The 27,222-nt window shown below is 36.3% G+C and overlaps 1 protein-coding gene across 1 annotated transcript in view; it reads left to right on the top strand.

The window, feature by feature from the left end:
* The window catches only part of LOC129218489 (aprataxin and PNK-like factor), a 67,802-nt gene that overhangs the window by 29,538 nt on the left and 11,042 nt on the right, over positions 1–27,222 (top strand). The window contains exon 3 of the mRNA XM_054852772.1: positions 6,988–7,160. Coding sequence (XP_054708747.1) covers positions 6,988–7,160 — 173 coding nt within the window. The remainder of the gene's footprint in view (positions 1–6,987; positions 7,161–27,222) is intronic.

The raw sequence follows: 27,222 nt of genomic DNA, 5'->3' as shown, positions 1-27,222 counted from the left end.
TATATCTCCGTGGGTATAAAAGATACTTTCACGAAAATATAAAAATAAATTTTAGATAGGTTTTTAACTTATTTCTGAAATTTATAGCTATTTACAATGAAAAATGATCAAAAACCTTTTTTGTTTCCTCAATTTGTTGCTGGTCCCTCAAATAGAATAGCAGACTTAATTGTTATTGGAAAATGACAGCTAGAGTATACTTTTTATGTAAAAAATAATACAGAGCAATAAGTCTTTTATTTCTCGATAAATCCGTAAAAATGTGAGTTTTTGAAAGTGTCCAATACTTTTGGTCTTATAGTGTGTGTGTGTATATATATATATATATATATATATATATATATATATATATATATATATATATATATATATATATATATATATATATATATATATCCTAAGTGGAGAGATGCGGCTGAAAGCATACATCAACGACATTGCAGGTTAAAGAAAATATTTATGACATCCAGGGCCGTCACCAGGTACATTCGTTTGGGGGGTGTTGAAACTGATTTTGCCGACTGACTCGTAACATTTTGCCGACCTGACAGATACATATGTACACACATTATATATATATATATATATATATATATATATATATATATATATATATATATATATATATATATATATATATATATATATATATATATATATATATATATATATATTCAGGGCCTTTGACCAGAATTCGTTACATATTGCAGTTTGGAACATGCAATTGTAGACAAGCTTAAGTGCTTCAGTGATACTAAGGGGATGCATTAATTTCGATTAAAGTCAAGATAGACTGCTGTCCTCCGGAAAATTTCCGAAATTGGCATACAAAAAACATGATTTTAGGCTTTGGTTTATATTAGAAGCAAGAGGATCGTGGATTGATTTTCATCTTTTTCGCTAGAGTCAATATGGGGCTTTTTTCTAGAAAAGGTGGTTTTCGGGAGTTCTTCTATAGAAATTTCTAAAAACAGATTTTATGCCATCTTTATTGACGCGAAGGAAGGGATAGGGGGTTCGGGGGCCCTCCTCCGAAGGTTTTTCGAAATTAAAGTTTTAAAAACACAGTTTTAGGCTATTTAAGGATACTTTAGGGGAGAGGGTAGGCAGTAACGGATCTACATTTTTTCTGAGGCGGAGCAAATATCGAAACTGCCTCCCCTATCCATCTTTCAAGTTTTAAAATTGAGTTCCAACGAAAAAAACATAAAAATAGTGTGAATTTGCCGTCTCCTAGAAGTCGCCGCCCTTCCGGCAATGAGGGTAGGTATTTACAGATGTCCAGTGGACAGTGGCAGATTAGCTAGAGAAAATGGCAATGAGGAATTACAAGGAATTTTGGAGGAGACATTCTGAGGAAATTCGAAAAAAAGAAAAAGAAAACGTATTTTATCCATATAAGAATTTAACACATAAGAACATTTTCTACTCAAAATTTTTTGTAATATAATGGTGAATTAATTATGTTGTACATAATTGTTGGGGGGGGGGAGGGGGGACCTTCATGGTTATCATTTGTTTTGGTATCTTCGAGTACCTTGATTCTGACTGAACGTTTCCAGGGCGCACAAATAAGGATTTCAAGTATACAAATCAGAAGAATTGCTCTGTATGGGAGAGATATTTGCAAAATGAGTTATATCATGCTAGTAATGTTAGGCTAGAAAAGGTGGTGTTCGGAGGTTTCTGCCCTATAGATTCTAAAAATGAAACTTTAGACAGTCTTTGACGATGTTAGGGAGAGAGCAGGCTCAGGAAATTTTTCGAAACTGAAGACTTAAACGGGTGATAGTAAGAAATGTTTGGTTCCGCTTGGGCTCAGGGGCACTCCCTAGGCGATTTCGTGAAATTTAAGTTCCAAAAAATGCTATCATAGACCACCATTGGTGATATTAAGGAAAGGAGAGGGGAATGGCGTATTTTTATTGTTGTGGGAAAAAGTGGGGTTCATAGACTCTCCCCGGAAATTTTCTGCGAATAATGTTCGAAAAATGTATTTTTACGCAATCTGCGATGATGTTCGGGGGATTTGGCTACCGGCGTAGCCAGGAGAGGGGCCCAGCGCCAAGGGAGAGGGTCCAAGGGCATAACCCTTCTTGGAGACTTGGAGATCAAAGAGAGCCTAAAACCTTGTTTTTCGGCTTTTAATTTCGGAAGATTTTCGGGGGCGAGCCCCCGATTCCCAAGCAGTTACGTAATGTTTTCAAAAATGCGGTTTTCGGGTCTTAAGTTTTAAACAATTTTAGGTAAGACTTTCCACTCCTCTCCCTCATCCAACTAAGCAAAAGATAGCCTTTACAATGTTCTTAGCAGGGTCAGCTCCCAAACACCAAATTCAGAAATACTGAAGGAGAAAACATGTCAGCATTTCTGTCCATAACTCATGCATAAATTTTGAGGTTATTTATCACTTTTTAAAATACCCAAACTTAATAAATAGGAGTGTATTGGTGTTTTAAACTACTATTACTTAATAATTAGCAGATATAAATAATTAGCATTATCTATAATGAAACCAATTAGTAGTTCAATGAAAAATATTTAATGTCTTAATCTCCTTGAGGTAAGAACCTAAGAATCTGGGTCTCTTCCGAAACAGAATCTTTATTGCTACACCACAGGATTTAAGAAAGGAGGATCGGAGTGTTTCCTCAAGCGTTTTTTGAATTGTAGTTCTAAACATATAGTTTTAAACGTTAAATGACTATTGGTGATGTTAGGAGAAGGTGATACAAAGTGATTTCGCTCGAAATTTTTTTGAAAATTGAGGTCTTAAAAGTGCTATTGTAGGCGATTGTGGTCAGATGCTCTCTCTCTCTCGACAACTTTCCGAAATTGAATGCCAAAAAACGAAGTTTCAGACGATCTTTGTTGATGTCATAGGGCCCTCCTGCAGTAAGTTTCTAAAAACGCAACTTAGATTACATTTCATTACCATAAGATAAAAGGAAATGGTTAGGTTCTGCGATTCCTCCGTCCTTTCTTCCTAAGTTACTTCCCTAAATCATTTTATTTATTAAAAGAAAAAAAGGTAGGAGATCCTCCTCCAGATTTTCTTTTTAAAAAACATTTTAGCTGCTTTAGTTTTTCACGACGAAATTTTCAATTTTCACTCTAATGTTTTTAATTGTTTAAAGTACAAAATTATGCAACCTTAAAACTATCTGTTAACATTTTGAACTTACAGACTAAGATAATTTAAAGCTTTTATAGTTTCGATTGAGGTAGGGTTAAACGTTTAACGTTTTGAATACAGGTGGTATTTTTTAGTGACACCTAATAAGATAACTTTTTTTACTTTATTTAAATATCAGAAATCCTGAATCTCTTAATAACTTTCATGTTATGATAATTTTTCATAACTCATTTTTTAAACACTCATTAGAGTTACTGGTGTGACTTTTCTAGACAAGATTTTGAATCTTTTCCTCTATTTGAAACATATTTTCTTTATTTTTGTACGGGTGTGCCCTAGGAAGCTATCATGTTTATTTACCTATCGTTTTTTTTTTTAATTGAACCTTTTTATGTAATTCTATAACGCTCTGGCTATTTTTTTTTCCTCTATTGGTTAAAAAAATGTTTGAAACGTATTTCAGCTGTCTTTGTTTTGGTAAATGGTAAATTTAATGATGTACATGTTTGAATGATCCTAAATAATATTTTAAGATTGTATTTTCTTCTGAAATTTTACAGCAAAAAAAAAAAACATTCATTTGCCCCCCCCCCTCTTTTTCTTTTCTTTTTTGAAACTTTTAACACCGATTTTTCATTCCAGCAACTTACTTAGAACTCTTATTTTTCAATATTTAACGGAAGATATATATATATATATATATATATATATATATATATATATATATATATATATATATATATATATATATATATGTATATATATATATGTATATATATATATATATATATATATATATATATATGTATATATATATATATATATATATATATATATATATATATATATATATATATGGGGAAAGATTAAAATAATGCTTTGAAAATATTACGTTGAAATAATCATACCTTTTCTGCTGCATTTCAAAAGCGTTTTTTTTCTCAAATTCAAGTAAAATGCTTTTTGAGATTTTTCCTTACTTGTCACAATGAGAATTATTGTTCATTCACATATGCGAATGAAGTTCAAAACTTTGACTAGTCTTTTTTTTTTTTTTTGGAATTCATAATGAATAAAATAACTATGCAGGATAGTCACTCAAGTCTTCTGCCAAACTCGGGAGCCGGACAAACTCAATGCACTTGTATCTCTTCAACGCCAATCCTTCTTTTTCCTTCTTCAGGCAAAAAGTTCACACAGCAGGGTCCGAACAAACCGTCCTAAGCACACAACAACAGTTGATCAAACTCTTCTCTAATTTTCCCTCAAGCTCCTAGTTCCAGATTCCAGAGAAAGGTTTTTATCAGAAAAGACCCCTGAAAGTCTGACGTTTTTAATGTCACCCCTACACGCGATTACGCCACGCTGTCTCCATGACGGCATTTCTGAGTGTTACAATTGGCGGACAAATGTCTTGCTTTAGTTATACAATAAACTTGTGTGGTCGACAAATAGGCATAACCCCTGTGAGTAGAATACTATTTTGGTTTTTACCCGTCAGCCTAGAAAAAGGGGAAGTGGTGCTGAATGTGTATTCAGAAGTTCGTTTCAAAATCAAACACTTAAAATACATACCAATGGGACTTTGTGTTGTAAAAAAATCTTTCTCTCTATTTTAATTTTTTTATTTTTGCACCCTATGTATTTCTTCACTTTGCTGTGATTTTTTTTTATTGATGATTCAATTTTAAAATGTGTTCACTGTGCGCTGTCCAAAGCTATCATGTTTATTAATGTAGTTGTGTTTTTAAACTGAGACTTTCCGTGAGTTTCTATATAGTTTATTGAATAACTATTTTGAAAAAAAATATTTGAATCTTACATCTCTGCTGCTCACAGGTAATCTTCATGCGTGTGTGATACAGCTTCCCAGATATTTCTAAATAATATTTAAAGATTGAGTTATCTTTTTAAAATTTACAGTATAAATACTTATTAGAACTCATGATTTGCATTGTAAGTTTGTTAAAATGAGAAAATGTAAAAATGTGCACACTTCCATTTAACTTTTATCAAAGATATAGTGAACTTAGAATTCATTCTAAAAGTAAAAATTGCTGATTGTAGCTGAAATTGCCGATTGAGTACAGGAAGGCGGCGCCCATTGGAGGTTCCAGTGACCTTCATAAGTCCTTATTCGGCTAAATTTGTCTGATTATTCGGCAAATTTTAAGACATTATTGCATTTTTTAAAATTCCTGAATGTCCCTTCTCATGTGTGCATTGCATATTCGTATTTTATCAATCGGAAAATTGAGAATTTTCCCCAAAAAATTAATTTCGGGGTGTCCCTGGATACAGTGGCGGCAAAATGATACTTTGTTCAAGTAAATGTCGGTAAATTGAGAATACTGTGCAATTAGCAGTCGGCGAATTGATTATGTCTTTCAGGTGGGCTTTCAGATGAAAGTCGTCAGTACGCGAAATATACATGTTTTCTAGTTTTTCCTTTTTCAATAAAAGGTGAAAACGTGCACATGGTCAAGCTACATACTACTTTACTCAAAGATTTAGAACACAGAATCAACTGAAAAAGCAAAAATGCCGACTCTAACTGAATTTTCTGAGTGGACGCTTATTGTCTCGGCAAAATGAGCAGACGCAAACTAAGCAATCGACATAGTATGAGCAAAAAAAAAAAATATGTAAACGGGGAGATCCCACTCATTATTTTCTCTTGCGCTAAGAAACAAAAGGTTAAATGTATAACTTTGTATGAATATGTTAACTTTTTTTTGTTTAATTTCTGTCAATTAAGGCTTTAAAATTCCAAAACATTGAAAATGCCGACTTTTGAACTGATTTTGCCGACTGGATGAAATCACTGGGAGGGTGAGACACCCCCCTCACCCCCCCCCCCCTATGACGGCGGTCCTGATGACATCGTAATCTGTTCAAGCATTGCTGTAAAAAGGAAGCATGGAGTTGAAACTTAGCGCTTAAATGTCTTTCTTCTACTACTTTTGCCATTCCTCCTTTGGCTGAGTGCCTGATTTATTTTGCTTTTGATCAGTCAATTTAGGATTAGAGAAGTTTATGTTTTTTTATACTTAGAATGAAGATGAATTTAATAGAATGATTGTAATCTCCTCATTCATAGTTATTCACCCTTGTATGGTGGATAATGTCTGCTGATCTGGCTAGAAGACTGATTCCAAGAAGTTTCCCATTTTCGATTACCTCTGTAATAATTTAGTGGAATACATCAAAGTGCGAATAATTTACATGAATCTAAGGATAATCGCAGTGGATTAACTACTGTAAGGTGATGTCATTATTTCAGTGATACAGAACTAGTTCACTGCTAGTAGTGAATTTTTATTTTGAATTATCTAATATATTTTTCGTTTCTTCTAATGTTAACCAGTTTGTTGTTTGTAGCACATGTTCTAACCCAGTGTTAATATTTTTTTTATCATGAAATTTTTTTCATTATGGTTTTAAATTTATTTATTGTACTTTAACTTGTCCCTTTGCAACCACAAATCTTTTCTTTGACTCAGATTTAGTTTCTAAAAGAAATCAATTTTGTGTATCCTAATAAACAATGTTCTTTGCTAGAAACCTTGATAATGATATGAGCTTGAGCATTTAAAATCGTTTTTGTTTAGAACAAAAAAGCTGCAACTATTTCATTACAGGATGAATTTGTTCATGTTTCTTGGAAGTTGTAAACAAGAAAAAAAAAAAACTTCTTTCAAGTCTTCTGCACTTTTGAGAAGAACGATTGGCAGGGATGTGCAATTTAACTCCATGAGAATTTCAGGAGTTGTATTATAGATCTAATATTACCCTTGTCAAAATCTGAAATATTTTGCTCATAAAAATTGTGTGCTTTTAAACTCTTGCAGATGCATAAAAATCCATGCTGTTATAAACCAACTCATGAAAGAATGGGCAAGATCCTTAAACAAGGAAAGCAATATAAATTGAGAGATGGAGATTCTTTTTCTCTGCTGCCTAGATCACATAAATATAGAGTAATAGTAATGGGTGACTCAATCTATGATACTAACGTTCATGAGTAAGTGTCAATTGTTTATTAAATTTCCTTTATTTAATATATTCATAATCCAAATTTTAAATTTGTTTTCTTCATCTTTTTTGCCATTACAACAATTTTGACACACAGTTTCCCAGCAAATGAAAACAGGGGGTCTCTATTCAATGCAAAACTGCACTAGGAATTTAATTTTGACAAGAGCAATCTAAGTCAAACAAGTTCTCGGGAAATCTTTTTCATGTTGCATAATCATACGAGTCCTCTTCTTGGCCGCACGTCCAATTCACCGATCCGTTCTACAGGGTTCTTACATCCTTGAAAAACCTTGAAAAGTGCTTGAAAAAGAAAGTTCATTTTCAAGTGCTTGAAAAGCTTGAAAAAGTTTTAAAGCCTTGAAAAAGTTCCTTAGTGCTTAAATTCTCTCAAAAATCATCGGATTGTGCTTAAAAGTTTTTAAAAAGTATTTCCCCAATGCAATTTTCTGAAAATCTGTTCAATATGCAACATCGCGAAAAATTGCTTCCGTGTTTGGGATTTCAATCCTTTTGCATCTTATAAATATTTTGATGTTTTTTACAACCGAAAGATGTTTTGACATATGGTACCTTAGATTAATTTATTTTTTGTTTAACTTCATTAATTAACAAAGGAATAATTTGGAAACCATGACAATATTGAACTTACTCGGATTTCGCGGAAAGTTGCTCTTGTGTTTGAAATTTCAATCTTTTTGCATCCTGTTAATATTTAAATATTTTGGCTAATCAAATGTTATTTTCGCATATGCTACCACAGATTAGTATATTTTTTGATCAATTTTAATAAAAAACAAATAAATTTATTTTATGTTAAACATGCCAACGTTGAACAAACTCAGACTTCGCAAAAAATTGCTTCTCGTGTTTGAAATTTCAATCTGTTTGCATCTTACAAATATTTAAATACAGGGTGTTTCAAAATGAATGGTGGGGTTTTAACATATTATAATATTTATTACACCAAACTTACAGCCACAAGTGATATATCAAATGAAAGAGAAACTCAAAGTTTTGTTTGTTGGTATCAGTGCGCATTCTAACTGGTACTTCTTATCTGTAACTGGTACTTCTTATCTGGATACTTTACAGCTATGGCTCTTCCCTCAACTGACACAAGATGAACCAGAAAACTTCATCTTTCAGCAAGATGGTGCGCCGCCTCACTGGCATAATGAAGTACGCGATTGGCTTAACCTAACTATGCCCGACCGCTGGATTGGCCGTAAGGGGCCTAATGACATGGCTTGTTTCCCATGGCCTCCACGGTCACCTGACCTCACGCCGTGTGATTTCTATCTTTGGGGTTTTATTAAAGACCGTGTGTATGTGCCTCCACTGACAGCCGACCTTCCTGAATTAAGGAACAGGATTGAAACAGCTGTTGCAGCAATTACTAATGAGACACTCATCAAAGTTTGGGAAGAACTGGCATATCGTTATGACGTGTGCCGAGTGACGAATGGTGCTCACATTGAACACTTGTAGGCTATTATGTAAAACTGTTTGAGTTTCTCTTTCATTTGATATATCACTTGTGGCTGTATGTTTGGTGCAATAAATATTATAAGATGTTGAAACCCCACTATTCATTTTGAAACACCCTGTATATTGACTAATCGAATGTTATTTTCATATATGCTACCTTAGATTCAATCCTTTTGCATCTTGTAAATATTTTTATATTTCTGGCAATTAGAAGTTATTTTGACACATGCTACATCAGATTAGCTTATTTTATTTTTTTATTTTAATAACTCAAGAATTAAAGAATTAATTACTTTGGTCTTGTTTAATTATATGCTTATTTATTTTTGCAATTTTGAATTCAATTATCTTTTAAAGTTGAATTTATAAGTACATCATTTTCTTTATGTCTACTAAAATAATTAAGGTATGTAACAGGAGTGGTTGTGTTATGACCATTCACTGGAAATCCAGTAGTGTTCGTTATGCTTTTACCTCCCTATATCTCCAATTTTCCTCTTTACCGCAAATGTTAAAAATTTCTACTTTAGTAAGGCTGTGGGTATTTGGAACAGCTTACCGAAACAGGCTGTAATCAGCAAAGGGGTATAGCTTAAGGAGGGTCATTGATCTTCATTTGGATCTAATAAATTGACTAGGACCAGCCTAGCTAGGCCCAGTGCCTGTTGCTGGTTATCAACAGGCACTGGGCCTGGGTATTTCTGTGCAGAATATTTTGACTTAATAAACTATTTTAACAGAAGAAATTAATTGTATGCATATCAAAAGTTATTGTTGTACATATGTATATTCAAGTAATGGATGTATTAGTTTTAAAAACTATTCCCCCTGCCCCTTCACCCCGATTTGCTCTTTGAAACCTTCAGGTAATTTTTTATGAACTCACAAATCACAATCACACCTGAATATTATTACCTTTCTAAATTTAAATTCTAATTTCACCAATAACCCATTTGTTCCCAAAATAAAACTACTTTTGTCCTAATATATGTCAACTTCTTGTGAATCTTTCCAATTTTGAAATATGGCTGTATCAACCTGAACTTGCACATTTATTGACTATTACAAGTTATTCAGTGAAAGCTGAATAGGCACAAGTTTACAGAGTATTTAACTTCTTAAGCAGCTTTTGTATATTTTGAGGTGTGGATACTGGACTGTGAACAGGGCCGATCCTAGCAGGTGTGCGGAGTGTGCGCCGCACAAGGGTGGCCAGAGCAAGGGGCGGCCGCAAGCCGCATCATATAATTCTCATAATCAAGCAAAATTCCTCAGGAATTTCTCACAAGATAACTTATAATAAGAAGAATAAATATGCTGATTTTTAAATGTTCAATTGTCAAAGTATGTGTCGATTTCCCGACAGCATAGCATAGTTTAAGAAAAATAGAATGTTAGGGAACATTGTGTTGGTTCATTGTCCATTAATATCTATCATTAATATGCTTCATTTGATTGCAAAGTTTGTGACAGAACCGGTAATCAGGCATGGATACAGGGGAGGGGAAAGGCCCCCTTCTGAAGCATAAAATGGTGCCGTCTAAAAAGACCACCGAGGGTGGCCACTAATGTTTACCCCCCAAGTTTTCATAGACCTAAACAATGAAGACATATTTTAATTATTTAAAAAAAAAAGCTATACTGATTAGGTGCTCTCGCAAGCATTTCAAAAAACAAACTATGTAAAAAACTCTGTGTTTAACAATCGTGGATGCATGGAGAGAAAGTGGGAAATTGGGACTCCCTTGAGCGTAACATACATGAGTGACGAACTAAAATGTTGTACTTTTCCCCCCTTACGACAATTTTTCTGATTAAAATCTTGAATGAACTGCCCGGTTTCAGATCAGATAGGAGGACAGGGCCCTTGCCCCGGGAAGCAAATTTAAATGTAGTTCCAAAACAAAGATCCAAAAGGATGACATGACCTCCTTGACGAAACTAAAGAAAGCTTAAAATTACGTTTCTAGGACTTTACTTTCGGAAAATTTCGCTGGTTGAACCATCGATTTTAAGGACCCAATTAAGTCTCTCATTCACCTCTTCCACCTTAACTTAATCAAACATAGCCTAAAAATGTTGGCTCCAAAATCCAAAACATGTTTTCAGACGACAGCCCTTCCTATCATCAAACGTCATATAAAATTGCCTTGGCATTTTTCGAAATTTTTGCAGTGGAGGACCCCGAAATCCATTCGCAAACATTACTACCAAAGAAAGTCTCAATTAGCTTCTTTAGAGAGGCCCCTAATTCCACCCCCTCTCACTTAACATATTGAAAAACAAACTAAAATTGCATTTTTCAAACATCAGTTTCAAGAACTTTTGGGGAAAGACCCCGGATCCTCCTTTTCTTCAACGATATTACTATACCTGAAAATTTCGTTTTTAGACAGTTACGTGGAGCCACAGCTTCCTGCCTAAACTAGCCTGAAGACTTCAGTTTCAAAAACACAGTTCATGAGGGCACACTGAACCCCCGCCCGCTCTTAGTCCCATCGTTATCAAACAATGCTTAAAGTACGATTTTGGGACTTATATTTCTAAAGAATTCAGGAGGAGAACTGCCATGCTTATGTAACTTTTTACGGCACTGGAGCAGATCCATCAATCGTCGAGGTGAGGTGGACAAAAGTCTATAGTTATATTTTTCAGATATTAATGTTGAAAAATATCCGAAAGATCCATAGAAGCTTCCCAGTTTTGTTAATGTCACCAAAGATAATATAAAATTTCGATTTTAGAAATATCCGCTTAAGAGCTCCAAAATCCTTCCTTCCCAAAAATAGCCTATAATGGATTTCAGTTCCGAAAAATATTTTGGTTCGGGATATTTTCACGTTTCCCCTACTGATTTCAAATCTAGCCAAAAACGGGTTTTTGAAAAAATAGTGCCGAGAAATTACCAGAGGATAGCTGCCAGATCCCCAACCGTCACCAAAGACAGCCTAAATTTGTGTTTTAAACTTATATTTCGAAATCTTTCGGTGGGAGACTATTGAATCTCCTTTCTCTTGCAACGTCAACAAAGGTGACCCAAAATTGCGGTTTTAAAATTTCAGTTTCGGAGATTTTTTGGGAAGAACGCCGATCCTTTCAAAAGCTACGGTCTTAAAAAATAGCTTCAAATTGATTTCAATTTTGAAAGAATTTTAGGAAAGAACTGCAACATTACTTTCACCTAAAGTCTCGAAAACGTTCCTAAAATTGCGATATTTGACATCAAAATTTCTCCATGTACCTTGAATATACTTGTCTCTTTTGTCCTTGCAACCAAACACAACTAAAGATTAACTAAAAATATTTTTCATACGCCAATTTCGATAATTTTCTTGGAGCAATCCTCTTCCCCAGAACCCCTGACACCTCCCCCCACTCTTCCTCTTCCTCCGTCTCTTCTCTGATGTCACCGAAGAAAGACTATAAAATGCGGAAAGCAACAACGTATAAGAAGCACAAATTCTGCGAATTCGAACCAGGGTAGTCGCGAATTTGCTCTTTCGTATAGTCGTTTTATTCGGAGTACCGCATTGGGTAAGTTTCCATACTTTTGGGATGGTTTGCCACTCCGATATGTAAGTGAGAATCAGCACTTTAGTCCCAAGTTTTTTTTTTTTATTGAAGTAGGAAAAAGGGACACATCACAATTCACATAAAATATTTACATCTCGTATAGTATGATTGCTCGAAAAACAAAAATGTCCAAGAAAGTCAACGAGAGACAAGACATCTCCGGAGCTCTAATCGCATCCTTCCTTCTCTCCTCCTGTTCTCCGCATCTCTCCCTTTCGTCCAGTCACCCGGTTCCCACCAACCCCATTCGAAAAGAGCCCCCACATCCGGTCAGGGGTCAGGGGTCAAGAGGGGTGTGAGAGGCGACCTTTACGAGCGTGGGAGCAGCTGTTCACGACACGCCCCCACCAAGAGGGAAAATTAGCTCCTTTTTATAGGGGCTTAATTTCACTAACTGCACATAGTAGCACAAATGTCTAACACTGGAACAAAACACATCAGCAAAATGACAAATGCTTCAATTTACAATATTTTAATTGCAATCTGCAGGGATACAAATTACCATGGAAAACATATTTACAAGCATTTAAAATTATATTCTACTCCAGCCTGGAGAGTGCATCTGCGCTTAAATGCTGTTTCCCAGGACGGTGGGTAATAAAATGGCTCCACCGCTGCAAAGCTAATGCCCAGTGTGTTAATTTAGGACTCTTAGGAGTCGTCTCATTAAGATACTTCAGTGGGTTATGGTCAGTGATAATTTCCACCTGCGACCCGAAAATCCATTTGTCAAATTTATTTAGCCCAAAGAGTACCGCCCAAGCTTCCTTTTCAATGCTAGCCCAATTTCTCTGACTACCTGAAAATTTTTGGCTAGCGAAAGCGATAGGTCGGAAATTTCCTTCCGTATCTAGTTGTGTTAGACAACTACCGACGGCATAGTCTGACGCATCACAGTGCACCTGAAATGGTTCCTCAAAATTCGGGGTGGATAGCGCCGTGATCCGACATAAAGCAGTTTTTAAATTTTCGAAGGCTCTCTCTTCCACCTCTCCCCATCTGACTAAATTCGGACCCTTTTTCTTTGTTAGTTCCGTAAGCGGGGCTGCTATCTCAGCGTAATGAGGTATGTATTCTCGATAAAACCCCATCAGTCCTAACACCGATCTTACCCCCTTTTTAGTAGTGGGCCTGGTTAATCTTTTTATCGCCCCTATTTTTTCTTCGTCCGGCGCATGCTCTCCACTCCCTATTGTATGACCCAAATACTTGATTTTTCTAGCCGAAAAAATACATTTATCAAAGCGCACAGCAAACCCTAAATCTTGCAGGCAGGGCCGTCGACAGGATTTATGGGCCCCTATGCAACTTTCTTCAGGGCCCCTAACTTTTTACTTAATCTTTAACCTCCTCTTTCTAGGCTCCGTTTTCACATAAATATTTAAAATTGATTTGCGATTTCAGGTATGGGGGACCCTTTTTGCAGCCCGGACAACTTTATATCGGTAGCAAAGCAGGCCATTTTATATTTTTTTCTTTACGATGTGTCTTTTCCTACGCGCGCACGTGTGTATGTGTACTTAATAGAAATGAATAATTAAATAAATAAAAAATATTTCTGCTGTCTGTTTTTTTTACCTCCTTGGAGGAGGAGGGATATCAGGAGAATGATGCAGGGATCTCCTTTGAGTTGAGGGTAGAATATCTGCAACTTTAGGGGGTCCGGGGGTTTCTCCCCCGGGAAAATTTTTGAAAAATACACTAAAAAATTCTTCATTTTGAAGCCTTATATGGGATAATAGGAACTACAACATGAGGAAAGAAAAAAGGAAAACAAAAATTTCTTAAACTTTACACTCTTTTGCAAACTAAGACAATACAAAATACAAACTGCTCGTGGTTCGACGAATCGTTAATATTAATCGATAGAGAGGAAGAGCGACGAGGGAGAAACGATGACGCATTGTCACTTGCTCACATCGACTCTCGGTATAATTAATTTTCTATCATCCCTTATCAACTCACCAACAAACGGAACACTGAATTAACTGAAAAACGATCAAGATTAAGATATGCTTTAAAAGAAATGGTGGAAATAACAGCTTAACCATTCGGACAAATCATACTTTATACAACTGATAGGAAATAAAATTGAAGCACTTTTCAAGCAGTATCAGAAGCTTTTTAAATTATTTTCAAGGCCTCTAGAACAATTAAAATTTTTCAAAGCAGTTCATTTGTACTTTCCAATCTCTGATATTTTAATACTTGATCGTATAGTTTTATATTCTAACTTAGTAAGAAACCCCTGTTAGTCTGCACTACTTGTATTTTTAAATAACAACTGGTGCAGAAAACGAAAAGGAATAGAGGTAGTGTAGTAATTTTTCTCATGCGAAACAGATTGACAGTATGCAGTAGAAGTAATACAAAAGCAGGCAATAACAAAATAACTTTCAAAATACGGAATTCAGGTTTAAATAAATAGCAAAATGTGAACATGCTAGTCACGAAAATGTATCTCAAGCAAGTAATATGTTGCAGGAACGTCATAATCATACTTTTTTACATTTTTGATGCAGAATGTAGCGTGGAGCTGAATATGGCATATTTTGGCATCCCTTCTCCCCTCCTCGCATTTGAAGAAGTTTAAAATGCCCCAAGTTCTTTAGGGTTTTAAGCACGTGAAAATGAAATTCATTTTTAAAAGTATTTTTCCTTTTTTTTAGAATCGAATCATGCAATTTTATCGAGAGTTGGGGGCCCCCAAAGAAGCGGCGGACCTAGGTTATTATAGCTTGTTTAGCTTATAGGTAAATCCAGCACTGATTCTAATTAATGGTGACATAACTGTGCCCTTTTTAGATATGTAAGGGCGTTCTATGCACTTTGATAAGGAAACATCTTTCAAAGTGCCCCCCAATCGCCCCCTTCCCGTTTTTACTCTAGAAACAACACTAGAACTAGTTTCAATTTGTATCACTGTACTCAAAACTAAATCAACTCACATTTTGAATCTTTTCATCGAACTGCGTCGCTTGCCTATGTTTTGAATTTCAAACGCTGAAAATGCAAGCGCTTATATTTATAAGTCTTTTTTTTTTTAAATTTCTTTACCCCTTTTTCATTTCACTAAAATTCTGTTTAGCTTTCAAAAAGAAGCAATTTTTTTTTTTAGCCTTGGAATTCACGCAAAAAAAAAAAGAAAAAAAAGTCACATTTATTTTTGGTTCAAGGCGTCGATAGTGGGCTATGAAGATAAGGACAAGTAGAATTTCTCACTTCGAGCCACATCACTTTCACTGAATTCACTTCGATTGAAAACTAATAATCTTAACTATTAATCTTAACTATTAATCTTAACTCTAAGAGAAAGAATTCCTTCAAACTAAAAAGTTTTTTTTAAGGGGGAGGGGGATTTATCTTTATCTTAGGCCCGCTTCGCAAGCCCCTCAATCTCTCACGGGCCCCTGTGCAATGCATAGGCTTGCCCCCCTCTCTCGACGGCCCTGCTTGCAGGTGCGTTAATACCACCTTTACGTGTATCATATGTTCCTCGAATGTTTTTGAGAAAATTATTACGTCGTCGATGTATGCTTGCGCGTAATCTTTATGCTTAGCTAGCGCCCTGTTAATCTCTCTTTGGAACGTACCCGAGGCTCCGGCAAGCCCGAAGGGCATGGTTTTCCATTGATAAACCCCATAATGAGTTGCAAACGCCGTTAAATGTTTGCTCCGTTCGTCCATTTTTATCTGCCAATAACCCCTCAATAAATCTAAGCTTGTAAGATATTGTGCAGATCCAGCTTCAAAAATTAATTCCTGCATGTCTTTCATTGGAAATACCGGAATTTTCGTTACCGCATTCAATGCCCTAAAATCTACGCACATCCTAATAGTTGCATCCTTTTTAGCCACATAAACAATGGGATGAGCAATTTCTGATTTTGATGGCTCAATTAGGTCTAACTCTAGTAATTCCCGGATTTGCCTGTCCACCTCCCTTCTATAAGCAACAGGGATGCTGTAGCAGTGCGGTTTCTTATACTCCAAATTGGGTTTTAGCTCAATTTTATGACATCCAACCCCAGCTGGCTGAACTGTTTTCGTAAAAACATATTCATATTGTGTAAGCAAGTTCTTTACCTCGTTTGTTTGTGAGGGAGTTAAATGAGGCATTTTCAAATCACTAACCGCTTTCAGAAAATTACTGCCTTTCTCTGTAGTTGGCATTAATTCTACTTTCCCAAATTCTTCTTCACCCTCAAAAATCACGTTTACAGCATTAGCTCTTGATATATAATGTCGTATTTTATTTTGATGCACATGTCTTTTGGCACCATCGGGCATTTGGATAATAAAAGAGTGCTTGTTTCTCTTTTCCACTATCGTCGCCGGCCCCTGCCAACGCGCGTAAATTTTATTTGTTGAATCGGGAATTAAAACCACGACACTTTCTCCTACCTCAAATTTTCTATCCGATGATCGTAAATTGTAATAATGCGCAGCTCTTTCTTGAGCGATTTCCGCGGTAATTTCCGCTTCTCTTGCCGCATTTTCTAACCTAGTCTTTAACTGTTGCAAATAACTTGAAACCGGAGTCGTGTTTAATTGCAAATTATCAAACTTTCCTGTCCAAGTATTTTTTTGGATTGCTAAGGGACCCTGAGGTGGCCTGCCATACATGAGTTGAAAAGGCGCAACTCCCGTCATAGTATTGGGTACCTCTCTATATGCCCAAAGAACGTAAGGAATTTGCAGGTGCCACCGCCTCCCCTCCTCTCTGATCACATGGTGTAACATCCTTTTTAAAGTTTGATTAAATCTCTCCACTAATCCATTACTCAAAGGATATGCAGGCGTGGAAAATCTAGGACTCGACCCGATCCTTTTTTCAAATTCCTTCGTTAACTCTGCATTAAAGTTCGGGCCATTATCCGAAGCTATAACATTTGGAATTCCTGTTCGGGGAAAAATTGCTAGTAACGCTTCACAAGTAGCTTTAGCGGTAATACTAGTAAGCGGTACGGCTTCTGCCCATCTCGTATGTTGGTCAACCAAACACAAGATATACTTATGACCCCGTGAGCTGGCTGGCTCAATTGGTCCAATTAAATCAACATTCAACCTGAAACGGTAAATCTGGACGCGAAACAGGAGTTATTGGGGCCCTATCTGACACTTTAATAGGTTTCCTCAATTGCCATTCTTTGCAGGCTGCGATGAACCTTTGAACATCGGAGCGTAGACCTTCCCAGAAGAATGAATATTTAATTCTCTCGAGAGTTTTCCTCACCCCCATATGACCACCAAAAACGGAATTATGGGCCAAACTCATAACTTCTTCTCTGGAATCCTTTGGAACCACCAGTTGTCCCACCTTTTCCCCCAAAACAGTATCCCTATGAAATAAAACGTTATCTACAATGTAATAATTTCCCTTTCCTTCTTGGGCTTTTTTTGTTGGATGGGAAGGTATGATTGAAACTAACTCTTGCCCAAACAACGTAATACATTTAGCAGAGTGAAATTGGAGTTCGTGAAACCAGTATAATTGAAGACGAATAGCTCATTAAACATCAATTAATTTATTAAAAGATAAAAAACAAAGTATATGGCTTTGACAAAAAGTAAATAAGGATAAGTATATCGTTATTGCAAATACCCCGTTGACCTAGACTAATAAGTATTATCAATTGACCCGACTATCGTTCATGAGGAACGAAGTCTTCAATGGACAAACATCATACTACTTCAATTAAACAAAAAAAAGGCTAACAGCCTAAGCTTGCTGAACAGACAGCAAGTTGGCTTGCCTGACATGAGCCAACGCGTCTAGGCTGTGCAAGAAGTGAGAGAGAGATCAACTGATAACAGCTTTGCTTATATTCAGACTCTCATTAGCATATCTTCACTTCAATGCTACCTGATCGTGATCTTCAGTGGCCAAGCCCGAAGCGTGTGCACGTGACGTCACATGTTCAAGAAGAATCGACGTTAAATTAGTCACGTCATGGGCAACGCCCACTACACGTGCCGTTCTCTATTCCAAGACTAGTTACGTCACGGATTCTAGCGTTCATTAAGGAACAATGATATGAAAACTGCAAATATGTAAAATGTTATCTAACATACAAAATGATAATAAACCTTCACTTAGATTGACATACTATGTCTATCAAGGCCTCCCCATTATCATTTCGATAATCTAAAAAAATTTGAAAACTGTATAATTAAACAATCTTTAAAAATTTAGCCATATCCTTTTACAAAACACAATAACAATGTTAATAGGACAACAATTATTAGAACACTTATTTCAACATTAACAAAAAGGAATTCCGGAGATCCGTAATGTCCGAGAAACACAACATCAAAAAAACAGTTCATGTTCGAGGAAAGTTCATCTTGTTAAATCAATTTAAATTTCTTCTCAATTGAAAGTTCCTTGTACACATTTGTCTGAAAAAACATGAAAAAAAAATACACAAGTAACTGTTCAAATCAGCATACGTAATACATTATAAAAAAAAACTCTAGGATTTCTAATATTGATCAATGATAAAATTCACTTTTTGAAAAAAAAAATTGATATACTATGTTTGAGTTCTATTTTAAACTTCTCATAAGGCATTCTGCATCGCAAAGAGAAACTCAAACATTTTTTTTTTTTTTTTTTGAATTTATCATAAACTTTTGGTCCTTTAAAAATTTGACCCTTAAAGTTGTGACCATTTAAAATTCCAGTTTTAATATTTTTATACTTGTTAGGTAAAAATAAATTAAATATTTCGAAAAAGTAATTTTAACAATTTTACAATTTTTCCGTTCAAAAATTAATTAACCCTAATCACTTCATCAATTACCCCACTGAAAAACGATCTAGTGGCTTTTACTTGACTTTTAACGAAGATAACAATCAATCAAATTGTTCACCTTACAAGAGATTTAACATGAAAAATATCATATGATGTAAGTGCAAATACGAATAGTCAAGAGTTACAAAAAACATTTTCAAAATTTGGAAAAAAATTTCTTAAAAACAATGTTATTTTTGTTCACAATAAATATTTTCAATAAATGTTTGCAATTCAAAACTGGTTTGAGATTTCGTGAAAATATCTGCCAAATTTTCCTTACTTCGAATATATTTAATGTCAAAAACATTTTTACAAACTAGATCTCTAATAAAAAATAGTTTCACATCTATGTGTTTGCTTCTATGGTTTTCAATAGGTGAATTTACAAAATCAATTGATGCTTGATTGTCAACAAAAAGAATAGATTTAAATTTAGATCTTTTGATTACTTTATTTTCGATGCATTCATCTAATACCCTATCAAACCACATCAATTCCTTAGCGGATTCTGTCATTGCAACAAATTCAGCCTCCATAGTGGATAAGCTTACACTTTTCTGTTTAAATGTACGCCATTCAATCGGCGATTTGTCTAGAAAAACAATTTGTCCGCCTAAGGATGTGCGATCGTCTCGATTTGACGCGAAGTCAGAATCCGAGAAAGTAATCAATTAAATTTTGCTGCATTGTAACTTTAGTTTTAAATCTCTCGTTTTCCAAACATATCCGAGTAATTTGACAAGGCCATTCCAATGAATTATACCAGGATTTGATTGGAATTGACTAAAAATATTTACTGCATATGCGATGTCTGGACGAGTTCTATTTGCTACAAATGCTAAGCAACCTACTAAATTTCTATACGGATATTTTGTTATTTCTTTTACTTCATCATCAGTTTTAGGACAATCAACATTTGAATAAATGACTCCTTTGCTAATGGGTAAAGATGCTACAGGAATGTTAAAATTTTCGAAACGTTCATAAATTTCCTGAATATATTCTAATTGACTTAAATACAAATCATTTTCTTCGTTTAAGAAATCTACCCCTAGCAATTTGCGTGTTTTTCCTAATACTTTTAGATCGAAGTATTCATTCAACATGTTGATTGCGCTATTTATATAACATTCATTTTTACCAAATAAAACAATGTCGTCGACATAAAGAAGTAAAATTACATATTCATTGAAATAAACACAATTACAACTTGAAAATTTAGAAAAACCAATTTTACACAAAACTTTTTCCATTTCATAATACCATAAACGGCCACTTTGATGTAAGCCGTATATAGCCCTTTTGAGTTTACAGTATAAATGTTCTTTACCTTTAATTTCAAAACCTGGGGGTTGTGTCATAAATATGGTTTCATCTAAAGGTGCATACAAATACGCGCATTTAATATCACATTGAACATGCATCCATTTTTCACATACTACCAATAGTGCGAAAAAAAATCTAATTATGCCGAATTGGACCACCGGAGAGTAGGTCTCCCAAAAATTTAGGCCCCTGATCTGAGTATGACCTTGAGCACATAATCTACTTTTGAAACGTACTACCTGGCCTTCCTCATTTTTCTTTACCGAATAAACCCATCTCGATCCTATTGGTACCGTATTTTCAGGCAATTCAGACAATTTCCACACCTCGCGATTTAACATCACGTCATATTCCTCTTTCATTGATGCCTTCCATTGATCCCATTCTTTTGATTTTAATGCCTGTTTGTAAGTACTCGGAACTTTAATATCCTCCGCTAGTCATGAAGAATTCAAATCTACCTTTGGTCTATTAGCGGAAATTTCACCTTCAAATAGGTCCTTACCTACGAAACTAAACATATTTGGATCATACGCGATATTATGTTTATTGCAATATTTGTGAACATCATGCATGGATCTTAATCTGGTATTTTTCCCTTTCTCAAAAAAATAAATATCATTCCTAGAACTATCCGTCCTGGGTCTAACTTTTCTAACCCAAGTTACACTTTTTAAAGGTTTACTTTTCCCGTCAACTTCGCTTTCTGATTCTGATTGTAATTCGCTTTGACTAGTTTCCCCCTCCTCACTGAAAACAGATTCTTCTGCCGTCTCGTCAAGGTCAGAACTTTCGACTTGAGTGAGAGGCCAATTTGGGGTGACTTTTTCTTTCTCTTTTACGTTCGCGAATTCATCTTTGTAGAAAGTGTTTTCTTTGAAGGACACGTCTATGGATTCTATAATTTTATTGAGTTCAGGAACAAAAATACGATATCCTTTTCGTTTAAAAGCATAACCGACCAACACTCCTTTTTGAGCTTTTGCATCGAGTTTATTTCTTAAATTCTTTTGTATAGCTACGAATACAACTGTGCCAAATGCTCTTAAATGACGAGCCGAAGGTTTTCTGCCTCCGTACAGTTCAAAAGGTGTCTTTTTCTGGTTTTTGTGGCAGACGCGATTCCACGTATAGACAAAATATAACATGGCTTCAGGCCAGAAATTTTGTGGTAATCCGCTTTCTTGAAGTATTACGCGAGTTGCGTTAGCTACCACCCTGTTAAAGACTTCCGCTACTCCATTTTGCATCGGAGTAAATGGTACAGTTAATTCGTGCTTTATGCCCTTTTCTTTACAAAAATCATCAAACTCATTGTTTACAAACTCAGACCCATTATCTGTTCTTACAAATTTTACATTTTTACCAATAAAGTTTTCTGCTCTTAAAATATGGTACTTCAAAATTTCAGGCACTAGGCCTTTATTACAAATTGGATAAAGTGAACATCTCCGAGAAAAATCATCGATTATGGATAAATAATATCTTTCTCCATTCCTTCCCTTGACACTATATGGTCCCCAAACGTCAGCGTGAAGGAGTTCAATCGGTCGTTTCGACCGAATATTATCTATAGACTTAAAACTAACGCGTTTGAACTTTCCGATTTTACAATTGTCACAATTTAGTTTTATACTTTTAAATTTGGGTAAACCATTAACGGATTTTAAATCACCGGTTTGTCTGATAGAATCTACGTTCACATGAGCAAATCGCTTATGCCAAGTTCCCAAATCTACTGAATTATTTTCAGGAATGGGATTCTTATCTACATGATTATTCTCAGAGATTTCATTATCCACAGTTTCAACAATATACATGCCATTTTCAAGTTTTGCTTTAAAAATTAGACCCTTCTGGCTAGATACCTCCACGAAACCTCCTCCCCCTACAAATTTTGCACCTCCCTGGTCAAATTTAGTACCAGATAAAATATTACGACGTAATTGGGGAGAGTACAATACATTTTGTAAAATTACAGTTTTTTCACCAAAATTAACTTTAACATCTCCTTTTCCGACAATTGGAAAGGTTTTCTCCTTTACTGCTACCGCCATACGAACATCCCGAATTTTCTCAAAATTCACGAACCAGTCCTTTCTAAAGGAAAAATGATGAGAGGCGGCTGTATCAAAGGTAAATAGGTTCCTAGATCGCCCTGTGCCTGAATGACTTAAATTAGCTTCAGAGACAAAATATAATTCGTACTCACGTCTGTCGTTGGAAAAAGACCGTCTCCATCCTTTGGAATTCCATCGGCGACCTCGACTTCGGTTTCTACTTCGGTTCCATCGATTGGGTCTGTCACTCCTCTGCTGGGGTGAGACTTCTCGGGGATAACCTCGTTGAGTCGTTTGGTGGTTCCGTGGTGGATGACACTTTTTCCGGTTTGGGCATACACGCTTAATGTGGCCCTGTTCGCCGCACGAGTGGCAGATAATCTTTGTCATATAAGCGTATGAATTGGCTTCTTTCTCCATATTAAGGTTCTGGCGACCCTCTTCTACTATCAGATCAATGACAACCTTATCGAATCTAAACTCAGGTGCAGGACGTGTGAGAATGTTCTGGACAATATTGTCATATGATCGAGGTAAATTTTGGAGAAGGTGAAACGTCAGGTAATCCTCGGGAAACTCTGGATAAGCTAATTTTATGTTATCAAAAATTCGTTGAAGGCGAGCGGCGAATAAATTTAATTTTTCGCCCTTTTCAAGATGGCACTGATTTAATTGATTAAAATTTTGCATTTGAACACATCGATTATTAGGGAAGAAATTATCCCTTAATTTCTTCCATGACTCCGCAGGATCTTCTATATTTTCAATGATTTTCTTTAAACTTTGGTTGATGTTTAAAAAAATAATTGACAGCGCGGCTCTTCTTCGTATTTCATAATCGCGAACATCTCTAGCGGTGATTTCGGCTTCCTTGCTGATAACGGGCACTTTTTCCGATCCATCTACAATGGACCACGCATTCCTGTCCATAAGAAGGAATTTCGCATTTATTGCCCATTCCGTATAATTTTCATTCGTAAGTGGCTCTATGGTAACCCCAGTAGTAGCCATTATAAATCTTGACTTTTAAATTCGCATGCGCGATAAAAAGAGTCTTGGATGAAAAAAATCCTACAGTTCCATTAGGTAGAAAAAGAGTTCACTTCCAAAAAATTTCCGCTTCAAATATCAACTAGTGTAGCTTTTCCACAAGCGTCCGAGATCTCTATGAAATTTCGTAATTTGACTGAAGAACATCGGTAAAGGAAACGATTAACACCATTTTCTTACACATCGCTTGTTACGGCCTCCCCGAATAAAACTTTCTTGCACAGCGGTATTTGCTCGAAAAAAAAATAACATTTTATTCTCAAAAAAAATTTACAACTGATTCACTTTCAAAGAACTCTACAGGGGAAAGGCAACCTGGGCCCATAACCCCTTGTTGGATGGGAAGGTATGATTGAAACTAACTCTTGCCCAAACAACGTAATACATTTAGCAGAGTGAAATTGGAGTTCGTGAAACCAGTATAATTGAAGACGAATAGCTCATTAAACATCAATTAATTTATTAAAAGATAAAAAACAAAGTATATGGCTTTGACAAAAAGTAAATAAGGATAAGTATATCGTTATTGCAAATACCCCGTTGACCTAGACTAATAAGTATTATCAATTGACCCGACTATCGTTCATGAGGAACGAAGTCTTCAATGGACAAACATCATACTACTTCAATTAAACAAAAAAAAGGCTAACAGCCTAAGCTTGCTGAACAGACAGCAAGTTGGCTTGCCTGACATGAGCCAACGCGTCTAGGCTGTGCAAGAAGTGAGAGAGAGATCAACTGATAACAGCTTTGCTTATATTCAGACTCTCATTAGCATATCTTCACTTCAATGCTACCTGATCGTGATCTTCAGTGGCCAAGCCCGAAGCGTGTGCACGTGACGTCACATGTTCAAGAAGAATCGACGTTAAATTAGTCACGTCATGGGCAACGCCCACTACACGTGCCGTTCTCTATTCCAAGACTAGTTACGTCACGGATTCTAGCGTTCATTAAGGAACAATGATATGAAAACTGCAAATATGTAAAATGTTATCTAACATACAAAATGATAATAAACCTTCACTTAGATTGACATACTATGTCTATCATTTTTCCATCCCTCAGCGAGTCCTTCACACCGCTCCTGCTTCCGGCGAAAATGGTCAGCTGTTCGACCACCGAATTCTTCCTTCCCATTTTCCCCCGAATTCTGCTCTCTTCCGGGGCTCCCTCCATCCGCCGATCGCGTATCTCTTCCCGAGGTGACCTCTAAATCTTCCTCCCCCACTACTTCTTCCACCGCTTGACCAGAAAGCCCCTTTCGTGGCAAACTCTGCTGAGTTTCCTCCCTTTCTTCTTTTCTTGCCCTACTAGGGTTCGTTTTTTCTCCTGAGAACGACTCCTCCGCTGGGGTGGGTGAGCAAATCCCCCCTCCCTCGCCAAGCATTTCAAAAATCTCCGGGGGTAGCAAAATTTCCTCCGCTAACTCATCCGCGATCGCGCAGAGCACTTCTCGATGAGCGCTGATGCCTTCTTCCGTTACTATTCCTAACGGTACATTCACCAACGGACATTTTACTGCTGCACCAAAAATACCCTTTAAAAATATTGCGGGTTTTCCCTTAGTTTGGATATTTTCTACTAGTTGTCGTCTAATGACGGTAATTTCCGTCCCGGAATCCAATAAGGCCTTTGCATGCTTCCCATTCACACTAACGGGCACCCTTTTTAATTTGCAAAACCGATTTTCTCGGTTACGAATAGGCATATCCAATGAAACCACCTTTGCGACTACCACTTCCTCATCCACAGACCCTTCTGTTGTGTTAACCTGATTAACATTGGCCCTTGATTTAAATTCCGAGGTTACAGTTTTCCTTTGTGAATTTTCCTTTGGACAATTTCTCTTCAGGTGAAATTTTGAACCACAAGTATAGCATTCCAAATTATTTGGTTTGCTCCTACTCCGATCAAACTGAGGCGCCGCGGTTTTAACTGACGCAAAGTTTTTCTTTTCCGTGCCCTTTTCGTCCCGAGGCTTTCCATTTGAAAATTCGGCCCCCCGTCCTTTTTGAATTCCATATGATTTTCCCTTAGCAGAAAAAAACACATCGCATTCACGACCTAGTTTTTCCGGCTTAAACCACCCGCTTTCTTGTCGTACACATATGTGCACCGCTGTTTCTTCGTCCAGCCCTTGGTATATTTTGTCGGCAATTATCAACTGATTCAGTGTATCAAAATCTTTAACTTCCCTTAACTGCAAGTAATACTGCCATAACGCGGTCAGTCGGGTTGAAAATTGACCAAAAGTCTCCCCATCACTCCGTCTGGCCTTTCTAAAATTCTCTAAGCATACCTGCGGAGACGGTTCATACTCTTTAAGCACTATTTTTTTCAATTCGGCATAATCATCATATTTGTCGTCAACTAAATAGGTTAAGAGATTGGCTGCCTTTTCTCCCAGAAGGTTTATAAGTACTTTAGCTTTGTGTTCTGACCCTACCTTTTCGCTTACGAATGCCCTTTCCAGACTATGAAAAAAATGGTTCCACCCGTCCGCTTTGTTCGGGACTCTAAGAGTTAGGACTCGAACTGCTCTAACTATCTCTTCCAAAGTCCTCTCTCTCTGGTAGTTTTCTCCACTATCAGAATTCCTACGTTCCCTCAATACCCCCTGCTGATTGATTCTTGCCAATTCAATGCGCTCTTCACTTTCTCGTTTTTCACGTTCGCGCTCCAGCTCTTCTTTTTCCTGTTCCTCCCTTCGTAATCTTTCCTCCACCACACTCCCATATATATCCTTTATCCCCTCTTCATCTTTTTTAAAATCATCACTTTCTGTAATTAGTTTTATCAACTCACAAATTTTACTGTTAGGTGTAACCTGCAAGCCCATTTCTTCTGCTAACACCATTAGATCTACCTTTCTCCCTTTCTTTAGGAAAGCCATTTCATTTACTTATTTTAACACACAACAGCAAAAAGAAATATACTTCAACTAAAACTTTCCCGAGTGACAATATTTAAATATGTTCAAAAATACATTTACGTTAAAGCTATTTCATTAACATCCAATGCATTCAGAATTACAGATAAGAATATATTTTACTTTAAGCATGACTTTAAAATTTCTTTTTTAAATTTGCCACCTCTTAGAGCATTCTAATTCTATTAAATATACATTGTTAAACATTACTGACACACACACAATTAAAGATAGAATAGAATCCCTGCAAAAAGCAAATAAAATGAAAAGAAGCAAATGCCACTCACCACACTCGATTGAAGACTTCGGGATCATCACTACCACTCGTGCACAGATGAGAGTTTCAACTTAATCACCACGAAGACGGTCACACACGAATCACTAGCAGCACACAATTTCTGCTGGAAACCAATTCTTCCACAAAACACGAAAAAGAACACTTTGCGGCAAGTCGAAGGGCTCTTCTGTCCTCATCGTTACGAACGGAATGGAGGCTCATCAGTCGTCCACTGGCGCAACTTCTCGACGTCATCAACAGAAGACGGTTAAATCGACAGTCAATCGGATACCCTTATCGGCATCATCATTAGAAGACGGCTTGAATAACGGTCCACTAGATCCACATCTTGGCGTCATCATCAGAAGACGGCTTGAATAACGGTCATTATTCGGAGCCACGTCTTATAGTCCTTGCCAGCAACCAGATCTGTAAACTGCACTCCGTTGGAGCTATTTCTCATCATCAGATCATCGTCGCAGCCAAACCAATCCCTCACCGCTGCCACCAATGTCGCGAATTTGCTCTTTCGTATAGTCGTT

The sequence above is a fragment of the Uloborus diversus genome, chromosome 3 (assembly GCF_026930045.1).
Source record: "Uloborus diversus isolate 005 chromosome 3, Udiv.v.3.1, whole genome shotgun sequence".
In the NCBI taxonomy this organism is placed as follows: Eukaryota; Metazoa; Arthropoda; class Arachnida; order Araneae; family Uloboridae; genus Uloborus; species Uloborus diversus.
This window is presented reverse-complemented; position numbering and strand designations above follow the sequence as displayed.